Source organism: Poecile atricapillus, chromosome 1 (assembly GCF_030490865.1).
Source record: "Poecile atricapillus isolate bPoeAtr1 chromosome 1, bPoeAtr1.hap1, whole genome shotgun sequence".
Classification (NCBI taxonomy): Eukaryota; Metazoa; Chordata; class Aves; order Passeriformes; family Paridae; genus Poecile; species Poecile atricapillus.
In genome coordinates, this window is record NC_081249.1 from 109,747,735 (window position 1) to 109,769,414 (window position 21,680).

At 37.3% G+C, this 21,680-nt stretch overlaps 1 protein-coding gene across 1 annotated transcript in view; it reads left to right on the forward strand.

Moving 5' to 3' along the window:
• The window catches only part of CADM2 (cell adhesion molecule 2), a 574,383-nt gene that overhangs the window by 525,635 nt on the left and 27,068 nt on the right, over positions 1-21,680 (forward strand). Inside the window, exon 8 of the mRNA XM_058829687.1 lies at positions 4,373-4,492. Coding sequence (XP_058685670.1) covers positions 4,373-4,492 — 120 coding nt within the window. The remainder of the gene's footprint in view (positions 1-4,372; positions 4,493-21,680) is intronic.

Below are 21,680 nucleotides of genomic sequence, written 5' to 3' on the forward strand. Positions count from 1 at the left end.
ACACAGCATCAATTCAAGAAAGAAGGAGAAGCAAACAGGAGATTCTGGGTGTGTGGGGCTCGACACTGCTCTGCCACTCCAAAGCAGTTTGTGTCTGTGCCCATGCTGAAGAGCAGCTTCCACTCCAAGCCAGTTTGCCTGTTCCTCTTTTTCCAGCATCCACTGGGAATCAGCCCTCAGGTCGCCTGCTGGCTGCTCTCCCCTGGTCCTGCTCGAGGCATGTTAACAGGCAGCAGCAGCACCATGAGGAACACCTTTCCAGAGCCTTCCTCACTCCCCTCTCTGCAGCACCGAGCTCTGGCAGCATCTCAGGTCCTCCCTGAAATGAGGGCTCTTGGCTGAGCGTTTGCAGCTCAGCTCAAACCTCCCTGTGCCCCTGGAGAGGGCTCAGGAGCCCATCCCTCCTACTGAATGTCCAGTTCAAGCCTCACCTCTGGAACCTGTGGAACAGAAGTGACAAAGAGTCAGTCCATGGGAGTCCCTTGGTGTGAAGGTCAACCCATTTCCTATTTCCAGCAGCTTTTATGGAAACAATTAGTTCTCCATGAGTTCTTTGCATTTCAAAGCTAGCTAGATGATGAAGTTAATACCAACTTAATTGCATTATTGGATTTTTGACTGAATATCTGTCTGTCAACAAACATCCAGTTTAGAAGTGAGGTTTCAAAATTAATGGAGGCAGTTATTGCTTGACTTCTAGATCCCCTGAGCATGGCTTTTCTATCTTCTTTGGTTCCCCATCTGCAAAATATAGCTATTTTCTGCTTCACAGGAGGCTAAGGATTAATACCTTAGTATTATTGAAATAGCAATCTGGTGCAGTGATTTGGGTATGGCTACTTGAATTAAAAAGTTCTGCTCTGCAAGGTCTCTTGGTCATAATGATCCTTGGTATTTAGTGGCATGAGAGGCATAAACAAAAATTCATTTTCAGCTGAACATTGTGTACAACTAGATTCAGAAACTGCAAGACAAGGAAGTGGAATTTAGTTTCACTCCAGCACAGATTTCTTGGGCAGAAATCTGCAAATCCATTCTGTTAAGATCCTCCCTGACAGAAAGCTCAAGAGGACAAATTTACGTAGTCCTTTTGATAGCATGTTCTGAGCGGCTGCCAGCAGGGAGCTCTGGATGACAACGTGTGCCTCGCTAGTGAAATAAGATAGGTTTGATTTCATTAAAAAAAAATGACCAAAAGTCCTGCAGGACGAGAAGAAACAGGTCGAATTGTAACTCCCTTTTCTGGCATGAAATGGAGCAGCATATCCTCTATGAAGCACAGTGACCCATAAGGCTTAAACAGAAGTTTTTGCTATTAAATACCATTTTTTTTTATCTGTAGTCCACGTGCTTTTGGGCAACTCCAAACCCATTTACCTCCTACACCTGCACTGCATGATGAGAGACTGAGGAGCAGTGGACATTACTTCTCGTTTATTTCTTGAACTGCATATTCTGTGTTCTCTATTGCAAAACCCTTTTCAAGGCAATGTTTCCATGAGAATCCATAAATCTTGGAAGAGCTGATAGGAGCCTTTCTGTCAGACTCAGCACCATACACACAAGTCTTTTCAATGTGGGGATCATTTCAGAGTGCTGTGTTTGGATCTGGGCTGTCCAGAGTAGGGTTTAAGGATGAGCTATGGTCCAGGCATTCCAAAAAGTGTCATCTGCAGAGCTATGAGCTATTTGGTTACTTTGCACGTTCCTGTGGCAGACTCATGTTGTTAATGAAGTAATTCCACTGGGCAGAGCCTCAAACCTAAGCTGGTTTTTAACATTTTGAACATTGCCTGAGCAATGTGAGGCTCCTCAGGCTGCTGATTCCTGGTTTCTCTCTCGTTCTGGGGTCTTTAGGAGCAAATCCTTGTAATGCTGTGAGCGAAGCAATCGGATGCAATCGTTTGCATGGTGAATTTCACCTCACTCTGGAAAGAAAGAAGCTGAGTGCTATTCCTTGTTTTTGCATCCTTTTTGAGAATATGTTTTTCTTTGAGGCTTCTGCTAGGTTTCCATTTTGATGCTTGGCATCAGAGTTTATGACTTCCATCAGGGAACTAATTTCTGCACAAGTTTTCATTATTCTTAATCTGATGAGATCACTTCTGTATTAAAACACTGACATATCCTAGTTCATGTTAGCTAGAATGCTTCCTAGGTAGCCTTTCATTTAAAATAAGAAATCTTGTTTGAAATGCTTCAATCAAAAGAGAAACCAGAAAGTTCTAAGTTCACCAGTGACTCATGTAAGCTATTATTTGGTAAAATAGGTAAACAGCTTGCTTGCAGATTGGATAGCACTGTCAAAAAACCGTAACTTGTCACTCCAGTCTTAAGTAATTGGTATTTAAGAAAGATAATGAATGGAACCATGAGTCACACTAATTAGTTTTACGTACAAGAGTGATGTATAAAGCTTTCCTAATAAACAAGGTTTTGCTCTCCTTATGAAGTAGGTGGGTTTTTTTTCTCTTTGATTTAATTTTTAACAGATACTTATCAGGAAAGGAGTTTCCCTTTATGAGAAGAAATTGCATAGATCAGTCCATGTGACATGTATCTTTTTAACATGTTAATTTATTTTTAATTCTTGTTATACCCAGTTCTATTTCATTATTGTGGTACTCACACTCCAGGTAATATTATCATTATTCCTGGTGATTAATATGGCTACAACTGTGAGGGTTCTTAAAGCCTGTTCTAATTTTTCTGTCTTGAGGATATTTTATACTGGGAATTAGATTAAATATCAGTGTTCATTAGATTAAAAATCAGTGTACAGATGAAAGATGGATCTTACACTGTTTTCTGATGACTTCAGAGGTAGAACATCACACAAGTAGAGATTCCAGAGAGCATAGTGGTGTTTTGTATCAAAACCAGGGGAATACAGAAAATAGTATTTAACTGGCAAGGAGACTTTTAAACTTTGAATATAATCTCTCATCCAGCATGGAAATAAGGTAAGCATGCTACGTTGAAGCCATAAGAGAGTAATTAAACAATGCTGAACTCAAGAACCTGGTGTCTGAAGTGTGTTCTGTAGGGCCCAATACTGAAAAGCTCTGAGCTACCTGGGCTTCCATTGATTTCAGTCAGAATTGATGGTACCCAGGGACCAATTGCATTTCTTTCCACAGCAAGGGAAGACAGATTGTGGGTCAGATTTTTGCTCTTTGACCACACTGAAGAGCACCCTTCAGAAATATTTTGAGTGAGATCAGTATGGAATGGGTTATTCACCATCAACTGCTGAGAAACGAGTCCTTCCCTTTCAAACCTGCAATATAAATAATCTGAAAAGTCAGATGCTTTTTATGTCTTCTCAGAAGTGCTTTTCTCCAGTTCTCTTCAGAGCTTTTGTTTGTTCTTTAAAACCTGCAATCACCTTATTAGCAAAGTCCTATTGGTCTTTATTGCTTGTTAACAAAAATTTATGTTAACAAAGTATTTTCTGTGTGTACATCTGGTTGTGTTCTGCTCTGTACTGGTGCATTCTGCATCAGGTGCTGTTGGTTCCTCTGCAGAGAAGCAGTCAAGCTCCTAATCCTGGCATACCTGCACTTGCTTGAGCGAAACCTGATAGTTTTGTTTTATTTTTATAGGATGCTGTCATCATTTTTGGTATGATTTTTTTCTGATTTGCATGCATGCTTTTTTATCAGTAATATTATTATAATTTCTGATTTTGAGTTTGAAGGTGTCTGAAAAAAATGCTGATGTGTACTAACAATAAATTGTAAGCATTAAGGATGACTGAAAGATGACTGTTCCTGCTGATTAGGGCAAAGATTTTGAAATATACTCTGCTCTGGATCTTAGCAGACAACTGTGTCTTAAGCAAATGTGTGGGAAGAAGAAAAGCAATCCGGAAAAAGCAGCTCTTATAGTTAGTAGCATTTTCTCCCCTTTTTCCCTTCATTGAGTCTGTCTAAAAGTGGGTGTTTTAACATACAGCCATTTCTCGTTAACATGTGTGTGTTTATTTTAGCATGATGGTGTTTTTTTTCATCTCCCACTCTGACACAGCATGTTTCATCTGTATCTGGTTTCTACTACGTGAGACATTTAAAATGGCTCAGCGAAGAAATGCATTCTTGTCACTTAAACTGTCACTCTCTCGTTCTGTGGAAATGTGGTCATTTTAACAGAGTTTTAAATTCCGTGTGCTCAAAGATATACAAATTGAGAGTGATAAATGTCAAGAATTTAAAGGTACTCCATTGTACCTGTAATAATTTATGTTAATCATGTTTTAATTTAGCCATTTTCAACATGCTTGTATTTACAAATTAAACCACTGTTATGGTTCTCCTTTGTTTGCATGATATGATTTTATTTTGTTTTGTTTTGTTTTTTTTCCACTCACCAGATGTTTTGAGCACTTTGCTTCCCACTACTGTCATCCCCTCCCTTACCACTGCAACAGTCACAACCAATGTAGCCTTAACAGCCAGCACAACCACATCGGCAACAGCCACCAGCATCAGAGGTACAGTATCCTTCTTTGTTATGGCCTGGGAAGCACATGATAAATAGGGAATTAGAGCTTTCATGTGGATTTCTTTTTTTTTTTTTTTCCTTTTTTTTTTTTTTTTAACAAGGATAGAAATTGCTAGAGTACAAACGTTTCAGTTCAGTATATATTTAACAGGCTAATCCACAGGGTGATCCGTGGGTTAAGAAAGATTTTGTATGACCTTGAATGTTGTCATTGCTCTAGCAGAGTGTATGTGAACTTTGACAGGATGCTTAAATTATTTGTATACATTTGCATTTAATTTTTTAAGGTTAGTAAATTAACTTCAATGTAAAATGCAAGCAAGTTATTTTTAAATAAACATGACCTTTTAAGACTGGTTATTTTGGGTGCTACCATTTAAAGCAAGCTAGGTGTCTCAGCACTGGAATTTCTGTTGATGAAATCTTGCTTGATAACAAGGAGGCATTGCATTGCATCACCCTTGTTAGCTTTTTACAGTTTAAGGCATTCCTAATTTAGGAATGTTGTTATCTCACCAGAGCTGGAGTAAATGAGCTAAAAGTTCTCTCTCCCCTCCCTGACCCCCATCTGTTGGGGATTTTTCTGCTGTACATTTTCAAATGTTTCTAGTAATGCTTCATTTCTTTATGAGCAAAGTATAAAGGTTATTTTACTCTTTTATTCAGTGGCTGATCAGATAACTGTTAAATAGGGAAGATGTGCTCAGAAGGTTTTGTAGATTATAATCTTCTGGGTGGCTACAAATCTCTCGTGGTAAATGAAATGGCAGAAGGTTCCTATGTGGTCTCTTGAAAGCTTTCAATGCAAAAGAAGAGAGGATATATTCTTTTGCCACGCTGCAAGTATTGAGATAGTGAGGTGCAGTTAGGCCAGGAAAGTTAAGACAGTTATAAAATCTTTTCTTTCTGGAAGTGTTGTTATTAGTCAGTTGTAGTGAGCTGCCTAACTTGGAAGAATAAAGATTGTGATAGTGTCAGATCACCTAAATTCTTCCTCCACAGGGCACAGATATTTTCATAATGTGGCCTTCAAGCGATAAACTGACATCAAACCTAAAATTACAGTTTTTAATCTTTAATATTACTTTTAATGTGAAATTGCTATTATTTTAATGAAGAGAGGAAGTGTTGTAGTAGTCCTTTTCCTTCAGAAGGAGAAAAAGGCCATGGAAAACAGCCCATTTCATGGCTTTAAGAGGTTGCAAGAGGAACATTTCCTGAAAAGGAACATAATGAGAGGAATTGCCATGTCTTTATAAAGAGTGTTTTTTTGTAAGTTTCAGAGGGTTCACACCCTGGAAGGACGATGCTCTTGGTGTGCTGTGCTGAAGTTTGCTGCCCTTCATGAATTGTTTTCTTCTGCTGGTTGTGTGGTCATAACCATGTCATTGTTATGATTGTACTGATGTTTTTAATGCCTTGTCTCACCTCCTAAATGTGGTTTAGGGCCTCATTTTCTTTCCTGTGGAGAGTTCATTTTCACTGTTCGTGTGTCCAGCATCAACAGAAAGGTCTGAAATGGCAGAACTCTCTCCTAAGTTTCAGCTCTAACACGTGGGGGAGTGCATGTAATCTGATGCTACACTTACAGAGATGCTGCTTTAATCGAAAGTAAAAGAAGGAAAATTGGGTGATCAGTTGCTGGAACATGATGAGCACTTGCTTTTCCCAGAAAGAAAGAGGTGAATGCAGCAAAATGGCTAAAAGATGAGACTTCAACCTCAAAGAAGTGGTAGATAGAGTCTGTTGAGATAATCAAAGGGATAAATGAGTTTGGGAAGTCCATTCCCTCAAAAACTTGTGTTGAAAGGAAAATAATAGTTTATCCCACTGCAGTGGAAAAAATAGGGCACATGTAATAAACTAATGAAGTTGACTTTTTAACAGTCTGAGATATCACACATCACTAAAACACGAAAACAAGAGGTTACTGTAATGGAAGATATCAATGTGGACGAAGCAGGAAAACAGACATGAAACTGGGTGCAAAATGAAATGAGCAAGTTGGGAGAAATTTAACAAAACAAGAGTGTTTAGAAATAAACTAGATGAATAACACAAAAAAGAAATTAATCATGAATAATGAGAACAAGGCTGAAGTAATTGGTGTTTTAGCCAACAGTGGAAGACAACTGGAGTGCTGCTTCTAATGGGGGGTAGGGGGGGATGTCACAGTGAAAAATGGCCACAAATGGAGACAGATCAAAGAACAAGGACAGAAAACTTATAGATATGCTCTGCAAAGAAGCCAAAAGCACCAGCTTGCTTGGTTTTGTTTTCAAAACAGAAGTCAATATGACTGATGAAGAGTTATTTTCCAAGTTCAATGGGGAAAATGATTCCCTGAATTAGTGGTAAATACATTTAGCAGAGAAAATTTGAAAATGCATGGGAGACAGTGACTTCAGATATTCAGATATTTAAGTTCTATGACTTCCTTCATCCTGACTTTCTTTCAAAGTGCTTGATTCCCCTGGCAGAGGGAAGTGGGCAAGGTGCATCTCCTTGGGTCTCCTCATCCCCTATCTTTCTTGGACCCATAAACAAATAATGTTCACAGACTTTCAGTGCCTGCTTGTGGAGTTCTGCCATCCTGAAATACAAGACTGAACCTCATCTCAAATGTCAGAGCACCCACCCCACAAAGGTAAAAATGACATAAAAACCACTTCAGAGATCAGACTTTTCAGTGCTATCTGTTGCTAGCTGAGCAAAAGGTACCACAGAAATGTATTTTCCTTTATTTCCCCTTGACAGCCTCTGTTTCGTATTACAGTACGATTTTTGCCATGAAACAATATATAAGGACATTAAGTTGAGAAACTATCCATATATTCTCAAATATCAAAACTTGGTTTTGTTTTTGTTTTTTTTTTCTTTGTCATGTTTTATTGGACCATGACTTAAAAAAACACATTTTCCCCAGACTGTAGGGTAGTGTGTGCTATTTAGTAATATCTTTGAACTGGGCTCCCTATAGCTGGAATAATAAACTTTCTAGACAGATTTCACTAATTTTGTTCTAAAATTGGTGCTTAATATTTAAGAATCTCCTCAGGTAAGTTTTACAAGATGTTCCTCTGTTCTGCATGGCTTTAACCTAGTCCACTTTGAGTATGTGCTGATTCACATCCAGTCACAGGAAATGTCTTTAAAGACATGAGACACAGGGCATAAAAAGCCAATGGAATCTGTGAATCCAAGGCATTTTGCATTCTGGTTATTGTACCTCCTCATTACCAAAAGCCTTAATTCATGGGAAAAAAAAATTCTCCAAAAGTTGTCAGTTAATTCTGGAACCATGTGATTCATTGCTGTCCTAATTTGCCTGGCATTTAGTAAACAACATGAAAAAGGCTACTGATCCAGCTGGATGACAGCATGATAATTCATAAACTTTCTGTTTAGTCAAACTTCTCACTTTCTCAGACAAACGTATTCTTGTTTTTGTGCTCAGTCCTTCAGGAATTAATTATTCTTTTACTGGTACATTACCTACTAACTCAAAAAACCCTAAACATAATTTGCTGCCAGTGAGGAATATTGCCCTTTATATATTTGTCAAGGGTATCTTAAAGCCTAATAACCGTGATGAAGAATGTACGACAAAATGAGAATAAAATGTATGAGAGGAAACAAATCTGGAGGACTGCTGAAAGAATAATTATACACTGTATGAGTAGATGTCTTTCTATCAGATGTATGTAATGCTATTTGCAAAAGCTGTGCATGGATCCATGCAATTTTTCCCCCTTATGACTGGGAAGAAGCAGAACAGGATTGTGGGTTTATCCCAACAGTGAAACAAGGGATGCTTCCACTGGACAAATTCTTTGTTAGCGTAAAGTTAATTTAGGTGGTGCTGTGCCAATCTGTCCAAGTCCTGTAGGTGGAGAGGGAGTGTGATTAACAGTCTAGGAGAAGCCACCTCAAGTCAGAACAGCTCTGTGTTTCTGGATTTACAGAGGGAAAAAGCTCGTGCATGCAAATGTACATAAAACCTTCCCATGGGCTGTCATTATGTTAATCACCCCCCCACACACACATGAACAGAACTTTTTTGTTTTGTTTTGTTTAAATCCTATTTCTATCAAGGAACAGAAAAAAGTTAAATAGGTTATAAAACTTGTTTATTTTGACTTATTGCTGAAGACTGAAATCTCACCTCCACCAGCACCACCCAAACAGGTGGAAATGTAGCAATGCCAGAGCATCCCAATCTCAAAAGACAGATCCATTCACTTCAATCCCACGTATCAGAGTGATTCAGGCTCAGCTGACTCACTTGGATGATGACTGTACCAGAATGTTCAAAGCTTTATATAGCAGCGCCTAAAAACATCTCCAGAAGTTGTTGTGTGCAGCACAGACATGATGCTGCTCCCAGGCAGCTGCTGGGGAGATCAAGAGTTTATTTGTCAGGGTGACCACAAGGACAAAAAATGCACACATTTATATATCAGTGAAATCACTGCCTTTTTATCACCCACTTTGATTTTATTTGGTTTGGCCCTGGGATAAAATAAAGATTTCTTAAAGGAAATCTGTGGAGCTAAACTTAGGAGTTTACAGTGGCATAAGGAGGGGTTTGAGGATGTAATCATTTTGAAAACTATTGTGACTTTAACTGCGAATATTTCTTTTTAATAGCATAAATGACAACCATCCTAGCTAAAAAAATTATATTACTTTTTTTTTTTTTTCCCCTAGTTTTACCTTGACGTCTCTATTAAAATTCCAAAAGCCCCAAAACCCAACCCCACTAGAGTAACTGTGGGGTTGGGTTATTATAGGCAGCTTAAATGCAGAAACTTCTTGGGCAGTGCTTGTAGTCCTTACGCTTTTTCCTATTAAAAAATGCTAAACATTACCAGTTCTTTCCTTGTGATTTTATTTTTCTTTCCCATGATCTGATGAATATAACTTGGCAAGCTGAGATATTGACAAAGAAAGAAACAACAAGGCAAGGAAAAGCTATAGAGTATGTGAGGGGGAAAAGAGATAAGGGTAGACTTACACTTTGAATATAGTTGTGTGTGCTTAGTTGCACTCAGCTCTGATAATAAAAATGATCATTGTCTGATGTTAAAAGCAATTTCCTATGACAGCCAGCTAAAAGCCAGTTCATTTATATGCTACTTTATAGTTGTAGCAGTAACATAAAATCTAATTTGTGGCTGGCTTTATTCAAACTGTGTAGGAAAACCAAAACTTCCTAGGTTTTATTTATTCTTTCTCCCTACTTTTATACTAGTCTCCTACTGGCTTACCCAAGGTCTAGATTTGTCAGAAGGCCAAACAATTTGAGATTTAAACAACAGTGCCTTAGATTTTTTTATTTTTCCATTAGACATTCAAGTCTTCATCATCCATCTTTCAAGAGCTGCCATCTCTTGATTTTATACCGATTTCTTTCATTACCATTATTTTTTTGACCTACTTGCTCCTCAGCTGTATAGATGGTGTGTTAAAAATTCATGATAAACCTATGTTAGACCATGATGAGATCTCAAACTTATTTTCCAGGCCTCTTTTCCAAAACCTCTGAACAGAGGCCTTGGTCAGAGCTGTTACCCAGGTGAAACATCCACAAGCTACAGCTGAGTAATAGCTGGAAAACCTTCCCTAGCATCTCCAACCAGCTGGTAGACCAAACTTGGATTTTTTTTACATCAAAATACACCTGTTGTGAGCAGGACTTGGAGTTTTTTAAGTACTACACCAATATTTTCATGAGGTTTACTTGTCCACAGTGCCTGTTTTAGGGGTTACACAGTACTTGTTGCTTTTCTGAAGCACCATTTAATTAGGGTTTCATTCCACCAGTTAGGCTTGGTGGTGCAATTAGTGCTGCGAATTCTCAAAGCTCACAGGTTTAAGATCAACAGAGGAGATTGTAGCATCTGTTCTAATTCAAAGAGCTCTTTGGTTTTCAGGTCTGATAGATACAGAGCCAGGAAAACCTTCTTACAACATAATCTGAAAAAAAAAAAAATAAAAGGAAAAATTTAACCCTTCCCTTCAACACCCCTCCCCCCAAAAAACCAACACAAAACAAACAACAAGTTAAGCAAACAAACAATCTCAAGCAGTTTCATACTTTATTGACTGGATTCCTACAGATTTCTAGGTCCCCATAGAATTAAAATAATGGCAAACAGTAAGTGTTCACATGTGTGATGATCACAGACCAAAACCACGCCAAATCAAATCAAGTCCAAATCAAGAGGCTGGACTACAAACATAGTATGAAAAGAACTTTTTTTTTTTTTTTTTTGTAGTTAAGAATTTTGGGTATTGTTGCATCCACACAAGATTTATTTCTGTGTCTCAGGCAACAGGGCAGTAAGTAACAGCAGAATGTGGTTATGGAAGGAGAAAATTCTTCATGCAGTGTGAAAATAAATATAAAACTACATTATCACTACATGCTAAAAAATGGAAATGGAAATATCCTGATGTCTGTTGTGAGCAGACCAAAATCGGACCCAAATGCTTCTGTGTGAAATTTCCAGTTCTCAGATACTTTTAAAAGATGTTTTATAGTTGTAATATCAATCCAAGAGTAATCCTCAAGGCAACATGCACATCACTAATGAAGTCTAACCACCAAAACAAATTCTGGCAACATGACCCACATGAGGCTAGTTACTTCCATTGCCATGAAAAGTGCTCGTTCTTTGCAATTTCTACCTTTACAAACTAAGGCAGAGACCTGTGCCATTTATAAAAGGGCAATTTTCTCTGCTTAACAGCCATTATGATGTAAGATGAAGACTGTCGTCATTATTACACATTATTTGGTCATATTATTCATCAAATGAGGCTGTTGCATTCTGGAACAAATAAAGATAGATTTCATGACCGGAATGGTGTGCCAAGTAAATGAATATCATAAATGAGACATAGATTAAACTACAGGCATGCTGAACACATGAAAGGAAATATCATAATATCATATATTAGGAACCTGCTCTTTGTGTCTGGGACAAATATTTCTAGTGCTAACAAATTCATCCAGCTGTCAGCTTGCAGTAATGAAGTAGGCAACTTAAAAAGTACACAATGATTTCCAGCCTTGATGGATTATCACTTAACCCAAAATGCAACACTGTGCAGATAAGTATCACAATTGGTTGATGGTCTGATAAAGATTCCATTATATAGCTGAGCTCCAGAGAGGCTTCAGCAATGCGTCAGGAATTCAAACATTCCCAGCCTAAGCTCTGATCACACTGGGGCTTTTTGGGCTTTTTCTTTTTTTTTTCTTTTTTTTTTTTCTTTCCCTACTGCGTATGAATTATGCAGTCTGACAGTCTCTATTGTAAACTGGCAGTGCAAGAGGTTTTCCAAATTAAGAGTCCCTTCTGCTGGAAGCATTTTTACTGCCTTCCAGGAGCTCAGAGTTCAGCCTCAGAGCGAAGGTGTTAGCTCTGTTTCTGCTCAGCCTCCACGTGCAGCTAGCAAGGAAGCACAGGCACTTCCAGAAAGGTCCCTGGGAAGGAAGGCTGAAGTCATCAGTGTCACCACCTCTGTGTCAAGTGCTGCACCAGAGTCAGTGTGTGCTGATGTCACACTGACCATTTTCATCTGATCTCTGCTTGGGTGCTGACCTCAAGTTATTGGTTTCCAACATTCAGGTGTAAACAAGATATTATTTATACTAACTTCCTGCTCTGTTCAGGCTTAAAATGTGATTTTTAAAATAGTAACTTTTTTTAAAGTAGGTTTTTGTACCTCCTGCTTTAAAAGCGAGAATTCTACTGATTTCAAGAGATTTTGGTGACCTAGCATTGGCATCTCTGGAAGCAGTTTGGTTAAATGGGTTTCTCCCATCTCACTCACAGGTAGCTCTGAAGTGGATGTATCTGGATTTTCTCTGTATCTGGACAGGCTACTCTTAGTGTATTGTCAGTTCTGCCCCATAAACTTGACAGTGGCCTGCAGATATCCAATGTATTTCCTCTACAGAAAAACAGGCTGAACTGCCCTTTCTTCCTAGTAAAATTTTACATACAGATAAGCTCATTAATTTTCAGTGGGACTGTGGTAGTTTGGTGTGTTATTCCCAGGTACAGTCTGTGATCTGCTCAGTCCAGAGGGACCTGCTGGGTCAGTTAGCCTAAATTCATGTATGGTTTCCAGTCTCATAGATTTATAATGAAACACAGAAACCTTTATTTTATTAAAGAGTCTCCACCAGAACATATGTAGTCTTAATTTAGGACCTAAGGAAACAGAGAATCCACAATTCCCTTTGGTGTTTCTCTTCAGCACTTAGTTATCCTCACTGTTGCAAACTTGAGCCTTACTTCTCACTTAAATGTCTTTGAGGTTAACAACAATAGATTCTTGAAGGCTTCACATTCCATGTACATTTTCTTCTCAAAAGAGAATATTTATTGTAAAAATAAAAAAAAATATATGCTTTGAATAAAAAGAAATATGCTTTGAAATTGATTCTTGAATTTCATTTGAAAGGGTTGAATCTATGATTTTTAGGATCTGATTAAGGCTTTGATTTGGTTTGTTTTAAAGGCGTTGTCAAGCGTATTTTAATGATGAGCTTTAAGGGCAAAATTTTGGGTTTCTTACAGCAGGGAGAAAGATCAAGCAAATGGTTGCTGTTGCATGTCCTTGACTTTTTCTGTGTTTATATGGGATCACAAAGCTTAGTTTTACTTTATTTAGAGTGTTTAAGGCACTTTAAAGGCACTACCAGCAAAAACTGATACTTTTTTTTTTTATATATTTATTACTGGGTAAGGCAGATTTTGGCAAGTTCTGTGCTGTCAGGGTATTGATGAAGTGCTTCACTGTTAGAAGCAAAAAGCAAAAGTATACAACTAAATATTGTTATAGCTAACAACAAGGACATCTAAAGCAACTGTTCCAGTGCCATGTGGGATGTTAAAAAAAAAGACTGAAGTGGTGCCAAGTTCTAAAAACAAGTAAAGGAAAGAAAAAAGAGAGAAAATTGCTTATAGTTTCAAATGTATTGCTAACACCTTTAATAAAAAATGCATGTCTTTCTCACTAACCAGTGAACTCAAGTCATCAGCTGTGCCTTTGAAGCTGAAAAGATTACTCTCTCTGCCCTTCGTTTCTCTGACATTCCACTTGAAACACAGTTAATAACTTCCAGTGTGAGCCTCACAAAATGCAGAATTGATACTAATTATATTAAGTTTTTTGGATGAAAGATGACCTTGGTGAAACTTGAAGCCATAGCATTCTCCAGAACAAAAAAAAAAAAAAAAAAAAAAAAAAAAAAAAAAAAATCAAAATCTACAGAGGGTGACTTCGGAGATTATTTAACTCGACCTATTAATTTTTGCATGTGAAGTTATTCAGACTGTGAATACAAAAAGGGGTATTCTTATGGTATTTTTTTTTTTTTTTTTACCATTTTTCAGAGCACTGAAATAACCTGCTGAATCACATCCCTGTTTTTGGGGGTTTGTTTTTTTTTTCTGTGTTAGTCATTTGGGATGTCTTTTCTGTGTCAGACTCAGTGAGTGCCCTGTGGAGAGCAGGGCTTGGAGGGGCTGACACGTGTGTGTGTGTGTCAGCAGTCAGCAAAGACAAACAAAAATCAAATACCAGTGTTTTAAAAGATTTGAAAGATGAGCTTCAAACACACCTTTAAAGGAAAGGGGTGGAAGAGAAGTCTGGTTTGAATCCACGGTCTCGTAATCACAGCTGAGCTCATTTTTTTGTCGCTGCAAAATTGAGAAAAAGAGAGAATTACAAACTCATCTACTCAGATATACAGGGTGGAAAACCTTATTCAGTAACACTTGACTCACTGTTTGGCTGACTATAAAAGACCGAACAGGGAAGCAGGACTGGAATTGACTGAAAAAATGAAATTCAGAACCAACACAAGGAAGTACTTTTCACTCAAAAAGAAATACAATTTTTCAATAGCCTACTGAGCCAAGTTTGGAATTGGAGGCACTGGGGTCATTAAAGAAGAAGGGAGATATTATTCTGGAAGAACTGTGTTAACCAGGATGACTTGCAATGGGCTGAATGGCCTTTTCCTTCTCCCCAGATTTATGTTCTTTTTGAAAAACTTTGATTACAAGTCATCCTGCTGTGATTTAGATAGCATGAATTTGAAAAGAATGTATCGAATCTTTTCAATCAAGATGCTTGGGTTTCTTTCCAGTCTGAATTCTTGCAAACCTGTAATAGAAAACCATCAGTCAAGGGAAAGAAGTATCAGGAGTAGCAATTTACCTTAATGTACAATTTCCTTTTCTAGCGTAAAGGGTAAGAGACAAGGATCCCAGACAACAAAGGCCAGAATATAAATCTTTATGGGAATATATCAAAAAAAAGAAAAAAAAAAAGGAAAAGAGAAAAGAAAAAAGAAAAAAATAAATCCCCCAGACTGACAATTTGAGGAAGACATTTCGGTTTTTTTGTATGCTCCTTTTCTTGTGGCTAACAAGTCTCTACTGTATATGCATCAGGTCATGAAGTGCATTCAGCACCCAACAGAGAAGAGAAAAGTTTCATTTTAATGAATTCAAAGTGCTGTAATGGACTTTATCATTGACTTTGGACCAGGTCCCTGGACGTACTTGACAGAAGCTGGCTTTTAAAACTATATTAATTTGTTAGAGAAGGGGAATGTCACAGAAAATGAATATGTAAAGCTTTTTTTTTGTTTGTTTGGAGTTTTTTTGTTTTGTATTTTGCAGTTTTCTGTGCAGAGGAACATTTCCGATGTCTAGGTTTGACTTTACCTCAATTACTCTATCTAGTGCAGGAATCCACTGTGTGGATTGCAAATACTGGGCACACTTTGAGACTCTTTGGCACAATTATTGCCATCAGTCCTGAGCTCGTTTATCACCTACAAAGCACTTTTGTTACTGTGACTGCTGGGTTGCTACTGTGTGTGTGGACATCCTTATGTCAGACTGCTCTAGTGGGGTTTTGGGGGTAAACTGTGTGGTTTTGAAAACAATAGCAGCCCTGGGTTAAGTTTTTAAGGGTTGCCTAATTCCAGAGCCCTGTCCCTCCATCTCGGAAGCATCTGTTCCCAATATTCCTGGAGTTGGTAATGTTAAGAAGAAATTAGTCCTTTATTGCGTTCAGGTTGGCTCTCCTCCACCACAAGACCTTGTGCCAAGTAATTTGTGAGTGGTTTTATGGTTTCCCAATCCCTATGGGATCTGTTGTTGTTGTTATTGTAGGTCCCTGTATTACAGCATGACTGGGGAGAAGTGTGTTAATTGTTTTTGTCTGATGAAAATCTTCACTTTTTTACTTCCTGGTGCTTTTGAGTAGTATTCACTAATTCTTACCAAATCATTTCTGTGGAAAAATTTACTTCAAATTACTACTGTGACACTCAGAGATTTCAGTCTTGTTTTCCCATGCAAAATGTGTTTTATATTTATTAAGAAATGTGAGTGGACTATAGGATTTCTGCATAATTCTAGTAACCAAATAAACATTCAGGGGAACAATTCATACACAACAGAACTTCACAGTAGTGTGGGCTTGTCTTCAACCCTGCAATAAAATGGATGGCTTGCAGTATGAAACATCTTGCTTCTGTTATATTTGCAGTGTTATGGAGGAATTAAGAACATCAGGAAAGTTCAAGGGCAGGAAACTTTTTCTTCTGGTTTTCTGGTTTGTTTTGATTTTATATAGACAATGCCTGCATGCGCTTGTATATAACAACAGAAAAAGTAATTCTCATAATAGGAACAACACATGGGTCAGTCTAAAACACGTTCTCAAATGTGTCTGTTTTATTAAAAAGGTGATGAACTGTTAAGCTACTTTCTGAAGACAACATAAGGAGCAGATTCAAGGGCTTTGGAAGTTAATGCTGCTCAAATACATTCAGAGAGGTTTTTTAATTTTAATTTTTTTTTTTTATTGTTGACTTTTTTTTTTTGTGTGTGTTGTCTTTTTTTATAGGCTTCTAAACCTATTAGTAACAGTTCTGGTTTCTGGACAGAACAACTTTCAAAGTCCTACCATATTAAACCATTTTTTGAAGAAGTCTTTTCATCTATGATTAGTTGATACACAGCAGCATTTGAGTTTAATTCATTATTCAGGCACAATCATATACTACACTTTTGTCTCTCAATGTAAATGAAATTAAACATACTCAACATCTAGTATTTAAACAGAGATCATATCAAACAGTCTTCATTCATTTTGGGGTCATCTGATTTAGGTTTTGTAGGATTGGACATGTCTTAAACCTTTCTCTGTTGGCTACAGAATGATGCTGCTAATTCTTCATGCTTTCACAAACTTTAGTACCCAGGGTAAACTCCTAATGAGTATTTAAAGCCACAAGTGTCTAAAACTCAATGGGTCTGTCACTGGCCAAACAGATGGTTGAGGAAGGCAATAGGGAAAACAAAGCTGGATAAAAGAAAATTAGTGGCTTCTTCAGTGCATTGTAACCTCTTCAATTTCCCTGTTGTTTCCCATTTCAACCTCATATTTTTCTATTACAGTTTTTTCTTATTATCATTCAATTTTTATTTATCTCACTTTTGCTATTGATTAACTAATTTTAAAAAGGAATTTACTCAGGGTAATACTGTGGATTTGGCATATTTAAATTGCCTTCTTCATTCAGAGTCAGAACTGTCATTAATCCATTGAATTCAACTCTGGGCTTCTCTAGTCTGGAGAAAAAGAGGCTGATCCTGAGGAGGGAAAGTGGAAAGCTGATCTCTTCCTTGGATCCAGTAACAGGAATGGTTCTGAGCTGCACCAGGAGAGATTCAGACTTGACATGAGGAAACATTTCTTCACCAAGAGACTGGTCAAGCACTGAAACAGCCTTCCTGGAGAGGGAGGTGGTAAATGCCCCATCCCTGTCAGTGTTCAGGAGGCTTTGGACAATGCCATCAATAAAGATCTTTGAGTGTCAGGCCTGAAGCAGTCAGGCAGTTGAGCTGGATGATCACTGTGGGTCCCTTTCACTGTGGCTGTTCTGTTCTGTTCTGTTCCATTGTATTCTATTCATCCCTAGCATTTATATCATGGCAGCCACAGCAGATGCCTAATGTTGCGCTGGAACTCGCAAACCACCAGTTGAGACAGGTTCCTGAAAAGATCTAAGCTTTACATTTAATATCACACGTGAAAATTTAGGTCATCTTCCCTTCCAAATAAATTATAATCAAAGGATCCAAGTTATGGAATAGTATAATTTTTTAAAAGGCACACAAACGTTTAGAAGAGTTACAGTCATACGTTTCCCCATCTGTTGCTGGATCCCTTCAACAAATGGCTTTTTAACTCTTGAAAAAGCTATTTTAATTCTCTTTGTAAGGGTTAGAAGAGGGTCTTTTGTACTGTGTTCAAAAGACCAATGTTGGAAAAGGGCAGTTATTTTAGCCATATTGCAATATTAAAAGTATGTTAAAAGGATGGCTTCTGAAAAAGGGAAAAAGGAAAATGGCAGTCAAATAATCTCAGAGTCTTGGTCAGTTGAGAGTTCCAAGAATCCTCTTCATTAGTCCTGAACATCAACTAAAACCTAACTTCAGATATCAGATCTAGGTCAAAAATTACCGTGGATGAGTTATTTATTAGCAAAAGTTGTAAATGGAATTTTCCAAATGGAATGGACGCTTTTTCTCCTAAAAAATCACCTGCTGTTTATTTAACTTTTAATGAATTGACCTATGTCAATAAATTTATTATTTCCATCAACATGTTATATCTTAAGATCTCAGTTTTATCTGCTGATATTTCATGAGCATTAATTATTGCACTTTGCACTTCCTGTAATGAAAGAAAAATACAGCTAAAAACCTAAAAAAACGAACGCATGTAGGACTGAAAAAAGTGGGTTTTTAAGGCTGTAAGGCGGTAAGTCCCACAAAACACGTGGTGCCCACTCAGTGTTGTAGGAATGTGAGCTAATCCTGACTGCATTCCACAGCTTTTCTTTCAGCAATCAAAAGGAAAATGATGGATCAGCAGCAGGGCTGTGCTGCATTGGCAGCACCCCTTACATATATAGCAGGGCAAGAGCGTGGCAAAGACTGGCACCTGCAATCCAGCAGAGTGTTATTCTGCCTGAACCTTACAGATGGCACAATTTTGTCAGGCCTGTACTAAAATTTAAGGACTTTTTTTGTCATCTTTACGTGACGCTCAACATACATTATGATTGCTCATTAATTGAATTAGTTTGTGACCACATAAAAATGCAAAGTATTCTTAACATTAATGCTTTTCTAGGTGCTATCCCATGACCTGATCTCTTGTCTTCTGGACAAGGAACAGTAAAATATATTTATTTTATACCTCCAGATACCGCCCTGTTCCTGCAAACCCAACCACTTTGCACTGTATCAGCAATCCCATGGAAATCAGGGAAGCTACATCTGTTTTTTAATTCAAATGCATGTGTGTCTGTGGGACATGAGGACCCTACTTGACATTAGGGGTAAACCTCATTTTTTGAACTTTACTTAAGAGAGTTTATTTGGAAGGTTGTGTAGAAGGCACCATGGCATAATCATGCCCAAACATTCCATTAATTTGACTTTTTTTTTTTTTCCCCACTTACTCAGTGCATACTGAGACAAGCAGAACAAAAATGAGGGGTTTTGGTTTATTCTTTTTTCTTGGCACCCAGTCTGTGCTATTATAGATAAATAATTTTTCATGATAAGCTTAAAGCATTTATATTGTTATGCACTTATCAAGCATTTACTCTATTTTCTCATTTTATGTAGCACTTCACAACTTTGATAAGGTGTGAATATTAAGATAAGACCCAATTGCTGTCTGAAGTGTCCACAGAACCTGCTTCAAAGAAAGAAAAAGTAATCAGACTTCAAATTTTTACTCATTTTCCAAACATATATCTGAACATCTGCAATACCATAGTAGATAATGCTAAATATTACTGCTCCTAGAGAGAAGTTGTGCAGCCATATTTTTAAGACAGAAATTTAAAACAAATTAAACAATTTATTCATATGCTGAACATTCCCCTTTTCTATTCCACAGATTTTTATTTTTTTTTAAGTAATGAGAGTATTTAGCAGACAGGCATGGTCACCTTGTAGTTCATGTAAGATTTCAAATCACTTCTATGATTAAATTAGGAAAGGTTCATAATTTTCAGTGCCATGGTATTTATAGAAGTCTAGCAGAGATTATGTGTATTTTTCCTTCACATCCTAAAGGGGATAATCTCCCGTTATTCCTCCTGCCCAGCTGAGCTATTTTCACAAGCCACTTGTAAAATAACTCAAGATACTCCAGGACTATGAAGAGCACAAAAATCTTTCATTTGGTACCTGAAGTGGTATTAATTATTTCACTACCAGGAAACAAGTGATAGAGCCCTCCAGTGTCATTGTCACTGTCACCTGACCCCACAGCACTCTTGCCTTTTCCTGGAGAGAAAGATTCCCAAACAGAAATCATTGCTTTGTTACTTCATAAATAAAATTTGTCACACTTAAGGGGTGCACCTTGAGGGTGTGCTTTCCATGCTTTGGAAATACTGCACGGAGTTCTGCTCATCCAGCAGCAGAAGAAAATAAAAAAATGGTGATAGAAATGAGGGAGAAAAAATAAAGTGAGAAGGATGGCTGATCTTTGAAAATGGTGTCTGTGCTAAGAGAGATTAAACACACTAGCACTCTTCACCTTGGAAAAGAGATAGCTGGAGAGAGAGGTGGCAGCAGTTAAATTAAATTAGAAATGACATGAATAACGTGAATTATGTGAATACAGTCACCAATGCAGAAAGTTTCTAGACTCTGGAGTCAAAAAATGGGTGAGTGAGCAAGGGAAACTTTATGTATTTCATTTTTCATTTTGGTTGTAAATTAAATTGGACTAGATGGTGTTTTCCCATCTAGTACAGACATTCTCAGATTTTTCTGTACAGGAAAAAGAAATTACAAATGTCCTATTTGTCATGATTTAAGTTAAGAAAAACATAAAAATGTGAAATCATAGCTTTAATTAATATTAAAAACAATAAAATTCATCAAAAGTGGTCTTTCTTGCAACGTTGACTAACTGTGGACTACAAGGCCATATTCTTGCAATGTTCTGAAAAGTAAATTTAAATATATTAATTTAATAATCACAGATAAAAATATTAAAAAAGCAAGATGACTAAATCACAGTCATAATATATCTCCACATTCATCCGATCTAGTTAAAATAACTCTTGTAAAAGTATAAGTTTTTATTAAAGCATCTTTGGTGTAGAGACAATTTAAATATGCTGCTATCCATAGCATACTACAGCAAACATAGGTAAAAATCATTTGATACAGATCTTAAAAAAAGAGACCAAGTCAGTGATCATTACACAAACCATCGACACTTTCAAACACCACTGTGTCCTTTTTCTCATTTACTCACCCTTCAGAAATTCATACTGACTTAGGATATTTTTAAAAGAGGCTTCTGCCATTTTTGGCAAAGTGAGGTTTTTAACAGGGAGAGACAAGAAAAGAGGGAGAGATGCTGGAGAAACATCTTCATGCAACATGAGAACATTTTTGCCATCCTGCCCACTGTGTCTCTAGCACTACCTGGAAAATGTGGTCTCAGTACATTGTTTGGAACTCTAAAACCATTTATCTCCCAGTTGTCTGGTAAAACTAAAAATAAAACAGCTGCAGTCTCAGTTGGAGGCTGTCTTGTTATCCACCAGTAAAGTTAGGTTGTTTAAGTAGTCCGTAATATTTTGAAAGATCATTTTTACAAAGTTACATTTATTTGCCTGTGTAAAATTTAAAGGCTAGGACATGGCTAGGATTGAAAAATAGCAAATGCTGGGACTTTTTGTCACAGAAAATAATTTCTCAAAGGTGCCATGGTGTTTTTTAATTAGGCCTCAGCCCTGAAAACATAAAAGTATACAGGCAACTGATTATGTATGTAATCATAAAAGTCTTTTGTGCTTTCCTAAAGGATGTTTTTGAATAAGGTATGTTTTCTTTTGCTGCTACAGAATTTGCAAGTTTTTCCCCTAAATTTAAGGTTATATTTGTAAGCTAAATAAAAGTCTAATGGTTGTGAAGGAGACAAAGATGCTTGAGAGTGAAGATTAATCCCCCCATTATTGCCATAAATAATAGTGATGTAACACATCTTAACAAAATTAATGACTAATTTGGACTCTTTATTGCCAA